This window comes from Propithecus coquereli, unplaced genomic scaffold (genome assembly GCF_000956105.1).
Source record: "Propithecus coquereli isolate 6110/MARCELLA unplaced genomic scaffold, Pcoq_1.0 Scaffold205, whole genome shotgun sequence".
Lineage (NCBI taxonomy): Eukaryota > Metazoa > Chordata > Mammalia > Primates > Indriidae > Propithecus > Propithecus coquereli.
In genome coordinates, this window is record NW_012145523.1 from 1961588 (window position 1) to 1970685 (window position 9098).

The 9098-nt window shown below is 36.6% G+C and overlaps 1 protein-coding gene and 1 pseudogene across 1 annotated transcript in view; one reads left to right on the forward strand and one right to left on the reverse strand.

The window, feature by feature from the left end:
• Positions 1-752: 752 nt before the first annotated feature.
• Positions 753-9098, reverse strand: part of BROX (BRO1 domain and CAAX motif containing) — a 20124-nt gene continuing 11778 nt past the window's right edge. The window contains exons 7-13 of the mRNA XM_012644077.1: positions 8981-9086; positions 8195-8284; positions 6575-6660; positions 5547-5628; positions 4773-4923; positions 2214-2373; positions 753-897 (exon numbers count right to left, since the gene is read on the reverse strand). Coding sequence (XP_012499531.1) covers positions 811-897; positions 2214-2373; positions 4773-4923; positions 5547-5628; positions 6575-6660; positions 8195-8284; positions 8981-9086 — 762 coding nt within the window. The 3' untranslated portion in view covers positions 753-810. The remainder of the gene's footprint in view (positions 898-2213; positions 2374-4772; positions 4924-5546; positions 5629-6574; positions 6661-8194; positions 8285-8980; positions 9087-9098) is intronic.
• LOC105810152 lies at positions 2956-4088 on the forward strand (annotated as a pseudogene).

Here is a 9098-nt window from a genome sequence, read left to right on the forward strand (position 1 = left end):
TGAGAGGAAAGAACTCTGTTAAAACTGACCCCTGCCAGGTGAGATGGCTCATGGCTGTAATCCCAGCACTTTGGGAGGCCAAGGCAGGAGGATCGCTTGAGGCCAAGAGTTCGAGACCTGCCTGAGCAATACAGTGAGACTCTCATCTCTCCAAAAAATAAATAAAAATTAGCCGGATGTGGTAATGTGAGCCCGTACTTGCAGCTACTCGAGATGCTGAGGCAGGACGATCAGTCGTGCCTAGGAGGTTGAGGTTGCAGTGAGATACAACTGCGTCACTGCACTCTAGCCTGGGCAACAAAGTGAGACTCTTGTCTCCGAAAAAAAAAAAAAAAAAAAAAAGAATCCAGATATCAGGAAGTTTAAAAAAAAAAACCAAAAACCCCAAAACAAAAAACAGATTCCTGGCATTCTTCTGATGTTAATAAGACGGAGGAAAACAAACTTTTTGTGAAGATAGAAAAACATACCTGAAATGATATGATTTGGGCCTATAATATATTAACCTGAAACCTATTACTACCCAGTGTTAAAAAAAAAAAAGACCCAACCCTCAAATACACCCTTTAGAGATACAATGAAATCTTTCAGTGTTGTCCTGATTAAAAAGGAGAATTCGAAAGCAAAGCATGTAATATCTCTACTGTATTAAAAATCAAGAACAAATAAACGGAAGGCAGATTCCCTCTGAATGTAATAATTATTCTACAGACCAGAGAAATCATTTCAAGAAATATGAACTCCAGTTCCACGGTTTATCTTATTTACTAATAGAGAAATTCTAAGTGCATATTGTATTTCAGGTGTATTTTAGGAGATGCTGCAGCCAGTGTCCTTTTGAGGTTTGATATCTGGTTCTTTCACAGGTTTCACTTCTTCCTCTGGTTTGGGTTTGGTCTAGAGAAGAAGAAAAATACAGTGTAAGCATAGAAATTAAGATTTCAAAAACAAACACTTGATCTTTTCCACGTCAGACTTTTAAAAGATGCTATCTTAAATTATATAACACTGATATTAACAAAGCTATTCCAGGAGCTACAGTATCGATCCATCTTTTTTTTTCTTTTTTTTTTTTTTTGAGACAGAGTCTCACTGTGTTGTCCGGGCTAGAGTGCCGTGGCGTCATCTTAGCTCACAGCAATCTCAAACTCCTGGGCTCAAGCGATCCTCCTGCCTCAGCCTCCCCAGTAGCTGGGACCACAGGCATGCGCCACCATGCCCGGCTAATTTTTTCTATATATTTTTAGTTGTCTGATTAATTTCTTTCTATTTTTAGTAGAGATGGGCTCTCGCTCTTGCTCAGGCTGGTTTCAAACTCCTGAGCTCAAACAATCCGCCCGCCTCGGCCTCCCAGAGAGCTAGGATTACAGGCATGAGCCACCACGCCCGGCCAGTATCGATCCATCTTAAGACATGATTAGAAAGCAACATTTCAGTAAGGTGAAAACCTAGTCTCACAGGCAAAAATCAACCTAATGGTACTCCTAAACCCACACTATTCTGAGTGATGAATCTATGCATGAAAAACACTAAAATTTAGAAATAACTTGTGACAGTTAATAGGCTATCTCTTAGGGCATTATTTTACAGGCTGAAAAGGATATAAAGATGGTTATTTTAAGGAATAATGGTTTTAGTATGGGAAGGAAATTATATAAAAATGACCCAATTTCAAGGAAGGAGTTATGGCTGCAAAACAATTCTATTCCTTTCGTCCCAGATGCCTACTCTTTTGGTAGTTAGATCTCAGAATTTCCACTTAATCTACCATTTGATTTAGAATGCCAAGAAGTACTTAGATCTAAATGAATAAAAGCATTTTTATTTTACCCCTGGATTCATGAAATGCTTAAATTAGGTTAAATCTTCAAACATCTTGCAATACGCTAAATCCAAAACAGAGTATTACTATAACATTATAAACATGGATGATGTTTTCTTCCACACTCTTGTTCAAAGAGGCACTGACAAGTTGTAAAAAGGTAAGATAATGTGTTAAAAAAGAATGTCAATCAATTATGTAGCAAAGCAGAAGACATTTAAGGCTTAGAGGTCTTATCTGACTCTTCTATGACAGATTACACCAAGCACTGTAATTAACTAATTTAATGTTTAGACAAACATATATATATTTAAAGTGAGAATATCAAAATTCTAACTCTGAATTTTCTTTTTAAACTTTTGTGAATGGAAGAAAAAACCCAATCTCTTACACTGTCATCCTTGGGTCTCTTGGTGAGATCAAATGTAGCCAATGTTTCTGGTGTCCAATGAGCACTTACAGGAGGAAATTCAAAAGGTACAGGCTCTACAAGACCATAATTTGCTTTGAGTTCCAGTTGTGGGGCTTCCGATGGAATTTTTTGAAAGTAACTGCAAAAAGCAATTTATATAAACATTTATGTATTCAGTAACTATTTGAGTGTCTAATATGTCCAAGGCCTTGTTCAGGAAAATGACAATTTACTGATGAATAAGAGAGTTTTCTGCCTCATGTAGATAAGTAACTCACAAAGTCAAGAAACCCTGTCAATTACAATGCGATGTAACTGGAGCTATGATACATGTAGAGTGCCATGAGAAGGCAAAAGAGGGGCAACCCAGATTTGGGGGTGCAGTGCCTCTTTCCAAAGGAAGTGACTAAAGGTGAACCAGGCATGTTTAAGGAAGTGAAAAGCTCAGTATGACTAGATGAAGAATGCAAAGGGACAAAAGCAAGGTCAAGATTAATTCTACCAACCTACACAGGTGGTGATCTACGGTTTGAACAACATTGATTTAATATTGGAAAATCTCTTGAAAAAGAACCAGGGAAGACTGAGAGAAAATTAATCTTCCTGCTTTACAGGTAGCGAAAACCAGAGTGAGAAGAATATGCAAAGGAAGTTGACAGGATATATATATTTAAAACATATGTTTTATGGAGGACTTGGAAAAGGCAAGTCCGGTCTCAAAATGGAGGTAAAACCGCCACCCGGTCGCCCCCAGCCCGACTCTGGCCGTCGCTGCTGCCGCTGCCAGGGGGAGGAGGGCCATGATCCAAAGGAACCAGAGCAGTTGAGAAAACTGTTTATTGGTGGTCTGAGCTTTGAAACTACAGATGATAGTTTAAGAGAACATTTTGAGAAATGGGGCACACTCACAGATTGTGTGGTAATGAGAGACCCCCAAACGAAACGTTCTAGGGGCTTTGGTTTTGTGATTTACTCTTGTGTTGAAGAGGTGTATGCAGCAATGTGGGCTCGATCACACAAGGTTGATGGGCGTGTTGTGGAACCAAAGAGAGCCGTTTCTAGAGAGGATTCTGTAAAGCCTGGTGCCCATCTAACAGTGAAGAAAATTTTTGTTGGTGGTATTAAAGAAGATACTTAAGAATGTAATTTGAGAGTAGTCAATTTGAAAAGTATGGCAAGATTGAAACCATAGAAGTTATGGAAGACAGGCAGAGTGGAAAAAAGAGAAGATTTGCTTTTGTAACTTTTGATGATCATGATACTGTTGATAAAACTGTTGTTCAGAAATAGCACATTATTAATGGGCATAATTGTGAAGTGAAAATGGCCCTTTCTAAACAAGAGATGCAGTCTGCTGGATCGCAAAGAGGTCGGGGAGGTGGATCTGGCAAATTTATGGGTCGTGGAGGAAACTTTGGAGGCGGTGGAGGTCATTTTGGTCGTGGAGGAAACTTCGGTAGAAGAGGAGGCTATGGCGGCAGCAGAAGTAATTATGGAGGAGGTGATGGTGGCAGCTATAGAGGCGGTCCTTGTCATAGTAGTAGAGGGGGCTATGGTGGTGGACCAGGATACAGAAACCAAGGTGGTGGATATGGCAGTGGTGGAGGATATGATGGTTACAATGAAGGAGGAAATTTTGGAGGTAACTATGGTGGTGGTGGGAACTATAATGATTTTGGAAATTATAGTGGACAATAGCAATCAAATTATGGACCCATGAAAGGGGGCAGTTTTGGTAGAAGCTCGGGCAGTCCATATGGTGGTGGTTATGGATCTGGTGGTGGAAGTGGCGGATATGGTAGCAGAAGGTTCTAAAAACAGCAGAAAAGGGCTACAGTTCTTAGCAGGAGAGAGAGCGAGTTTTCAGGAAAGTTACAGGTTACTTTGAGATAGTCGTCCCAAATGCATTAGAGGAACTGTAAAAATCTGCCACAGAAGGAACGATGATCCATAGTCAGAAAAGTTACTGCAGCTTAAACAGGAAACCCTTCTTGTTCAGGACTGTCATAGCCACAGTTTGCAAAAAGTGCAGCTATCGATTAATGCAACGTAGTGTTAATTAGATGCACATTCCTGAGGTCTTTTATCTGTTCTAGCTTTGTCTTTTTCTTTTCCTTTTCATTACATCAGGTATATTGCCCTGTAAATTGTGGTAGTGGTACCAGGAATAAAAAATTAAGGAATTTTTAACTTTTCAAAAAAATAAAAAAAAAAAAATAAAACATACAAAGAAAAAATAGAGAAACAGTTAAGAGAAAATTAAGATAGTATAAGACAGTGTCCTAATGAAGTAGGCTATGTTAATAATTCATATGTGCTTTTATTAATATATATCATCATCAGAGTAGAATAAAAGACCCTACACAATTGAACTTTATCACTAATTTAAAGAGAAAATTAATGCTAAACTTCAATGTCATTTAACATAGAACCTTTGGGAACAGAGACTAACAGAAACCATGACTAAAATATTAATATTTTAATATAATTATAAATTGACATAATATTATTACTAAAATAATATTAAGTTGTACTTACATAAATCCATTTTCTCTCTGACATTTTTCTAGGGTATTCTTCACAAGGTTTCCAAGTTTCCTAAAGAACAAATGTCCTGAAGGTTTGACTGTTGGTCCAGGTCCTTTGGTTTCTCCATATTCTTTACATAGTGCTTCTGCCTTTGCATAAACTGCATGTGAAAAATATATAAAGTCTTTTATTATAATTAACATTGCTTATTTATACTTAAAGGCTTTAAATCAGAGCTAGTAAGATTTTTACTGTTCTTTGCCTAGTATAATAGCAATACCAATAATAATACTATTAGTGAAAGGTGGGTATGCTCTATAGGTTCTAGAATTTTGTTTTTTCTGTTTTTGAGACAGAGTCACACTGTCACCCAGGCTAGAGTGCCGTGGCATCATCATAGCTCACTGCAACCTCAAACTCCCGGGCTCCAGCGATTCTCTTGCCTCAGCCTCCTGAGTAGCTGGGACTACAGGTGCCTGCCACTACACCTGGCTCATTTTTCTATTTTTTATAGAGATGGGGTCTCACTCTTGCTCAGGCTGCTCTCGAACTTCTAGCCTCAAGCAGTCCTCCCACCTCAGCCTCCCAGAGTGCTGGGATTACAGGCGTGAGCCACCCACCCAGCCCTAGAATGTTTTTGAAGCATTTTTTTCCTTTCTCCAATTACCTCACCCATTCCCATTTCCCTTTCACGAACTCAGCCAAAACCTCTTTAACAACCTACTCCCCTTTATGATAAAACATTTTTTAAAAGGGAGTTAATATTCTGGCAGGAATACTTACATTTTTCTGCTTCTTGGAGAGACCTGATTGCTTCACCACATTTGTCACTAGCCAATAAAGTCTGACCATGGTAACAGTAAGCCTGACAAAATAAACAAATGTTTATTCATTCTCTCCCCACATGATGCTTTCCACTATTATTGTTTTATATATGTGTCATAAAAACTAATGCTTTTATCCATCGTTTGAAGTATCAATGCAATTTCTTACATTTCTTTTGAGTGAGCTTTCCCCCACCTCTGTACACATAAAAGATGGAATTATGTCAAGCCTTGAGCCAAAATAGCCTTCTAACCATGTCCTGAGAATATTTTTTGCTGAAATCTGTACTTAAGAAGTAGGAGATAAAGGAGGAAATTATTGTGCCAATGCAGAGGGGGAGGGAAAGAGTGTTTTCAAGTTAAGGACTACAGAAGTTTTAAGAGAAATTTATGAGCTTGGAAGTTTACTCTTTAAACATCCACATCAATGTCAAAGATGGCATACAGTCTTCTGTAGTGTGCTTGAAAACAGATTATAAGGTGTAAAAAATAAAAATATCTATTTAGACCTGAAAAAGGTTTTTGATGATCTCTCACATAACATTCTAATCAACCAAACAATTAAGTTTGGTGGGGACAGCAGACTGATAAGTAACTTCCACAATGATGCTTATATTGATGGTTCTTCAAGGGCCAACGTGATGTACTGTATGGTATGCCTTAGATTAGAATTAGTAAGTATCTTTCTCAAGGCACAGGATGAAATGATTCAAAGAATTCTCATTAAGTATGAAGAAGGTTCCAGCCTGAAAAGTGGGTTTTGAATCCAACAGTAATTCCATTGCTATAATCCGGTTCTACAATTCTATGTAATCTCTTTCTACCCACTTAGTTCACAATGGCTGCACTGTCAGTGAATATTTATTTACTGAGAGCTGTCCATTATTGGTAAAATGCTAAAGAAGAGTCTGGTAAGATGAGAGACCTGGCACTCCAAGGGCTGAAAAGACAATAATTTACATTGTTTTTAGGGTTATAAATACTTACATAAGCTGTGTAGAAACACATTTTCAAGTGAAGATATTTTCTCCATTTAGCAGAATATGCAGGCTCCAAACTGGATAAAGTATGATCTAAAGTTACATTTTAAAAAGCAAAATATAATTTCATCCTGATTCACTAGAAGACTTTTAGTTCATGTGTTCTGATGCTAAAGAAGAATGCCATCAAAGTCTAAACCTCAAGCATTTACGCATTAAAAAACAAAAACCCTTCTTTACTTAAAGTGATTTATTTTCCCATAACTATACTTTAAGCTACATAAGATTGGTTAAATACCAGAGTACCTCTTTCATTTGATGCTTAATAAGCTAAAGATAATGCTAAAAATAGACTACGACCAAGAACTTCAAAGTAAATACTGTTAACCTACACACTGTTTTGTTATGTATTAATATATAAAACTTTATATAATATAGCAATGCAAAAAGTAGTCTAGTTACTCAGGTCAGAAACACGCAGGATACTCTCCTCTCATTCACCTCATCCATCACTCGATCTTCTGTAACACAAACACATTCACTCACATACCCTTCTGCCAAACATCTCTCAAATCTATTTCTTCCTCTCCATTTTCTACTTCACTGTCTTTGTCAAAGCTTTCATCATTTCTTCCACAGACTACAAGATTTCTTCTTAAGTGCTAAGTAAAGTCAGCCTACTACTCCTTCACATAGCTCATCCATAATACTACAACTACAGGGACCTTTCTTAAATTCAAATCCAATCAAATCAGACTTATTTTTAATTGGTCCCAAATATCTACAGAATAAAGGTCAAAGGCTTACAAACCAATGCCTAATCACACACACACATACTTTACCAACCTTTTCTCCCATCACTTATCCTGTATTTCAGCTAAGAGCAACTGTCTCAGGGTTCCCCAATGTGCTAAGTTCTTTCCTATCTCTATACTTACTACAGAATGCTCCACTCCCATACTTTAAAGCTTCCCAGGAAATGTAAAACTTCTATTAATATTTCACAATAAGGCTAAAACATCATCTTCCTCTAGAAGTCCTTCTTGAGCATGCCCCAATTGCTTAGGCTCTTATTTAATGCTGTAATGTCTTACTTCATGATATGATAATGTAGTTACATGTTTATCTCCTTCCCTAGAACGTGAATCTGTTCTACTTATCTCTTCTCAGTAACTAAAATATTATAGTAATCATCTCAAAAATGAAAACATATGCTTGTTTCCTAAATAAGTGAATGAAAAGAATGATAGGCTAGTCAGAGGTACGGAGTTCTAGTCCCAACCTCTGGATTTCATTTTCTTGTCTAAATAAGGATAATAACTATAAGGTTGTTATAAAGACCAAAAAAAAAAAAAAAAAAGAAAAAAGCTATATAATTATTTGATTATCAGAGTTAAAAAGTACAGCATTGCCCATTCCATTGGAAGTTACATAGCATAAATGTGAACAGCTTTTATTCATTTATTTTAAACAAGATAAATATTAATAAAATAATGAAGATATTATTCTAGTTTTGCAAATAATAAAAGAATCTGAGAATCTTTTGGTTTTACTCCCTTTTAAGGCAAGAGCAAATAAATTTGAAAATCTAAAGACTAAAAATGTAACAACAGAATTAGAAGCTTACCAGCTTTTTGATAGAAACTGGCTGTTTCACAAGCCAGTGCTGCAATTAGTCCAGGAGCATGTTTGAGTTCAATTGCTCGAGCAATTGTTACTGGAACCAAACACAATACACTGAATCTTTAATTCTGTTCACTTTCATTCACTCTGATTTCAATTTTAATACCAAAAGACAGTGACTTCTTGAGATTTTCATGCATTTTGTTAAAAGTTTTAACATGAGAAAAGTTACAGAAAATGCAAACTTGAACAAAATAGAACAACCCTGAGCTTGCTGGTTCTCATACTATTTCTTTAAATAAATCACCAGCCAATTACTAGCTAATCACAGAGAATTACTACTACAAAATAGCATGATGTAATAGGACACAAATACTTTTTGAGGAGCACTGGAGTCCGAAGCAAAGAAAAACAAAAGCCTACAGAAGTTTCTTTATTGTTTAACGTAGTCCCATTATTTCCTGGCATCGAAAGGTGAAGACTTCAAGGTAAGCCAAACAGTGAAAGAGGAAAAAGAATAAGCATAGTAGAGGAAGAAAAGATGAGTTAAAATTTATATTGTCAGAAACAGTATGAAATCAAAATCTTCTTTAAAAAAGCCATTTAACTGTAAGACCTTTCCATGCTAAGAACTGAAGGCAAATGCTAAAGGTGAATTTATTCCTCATTACAAATTTCTCAAAACCTGAAACTCAATTCCAGCTAATTATGATCCTAAAAGAAGAATTAAATGCCAATACAGACTTTCTTAAAAAAAAAAAAAAAAAAAATCTGACAATATTTAGGATACCTTCTTGAGCTTCTGCCTGACACTGGATAATATAAGCTTCTATGAGCCGTGCCTCTAAATCCCTTCCCTTTTCTGCAGGTGTAATAAGTTTTGGGATATGACTTTCCTGAGAAAGAAA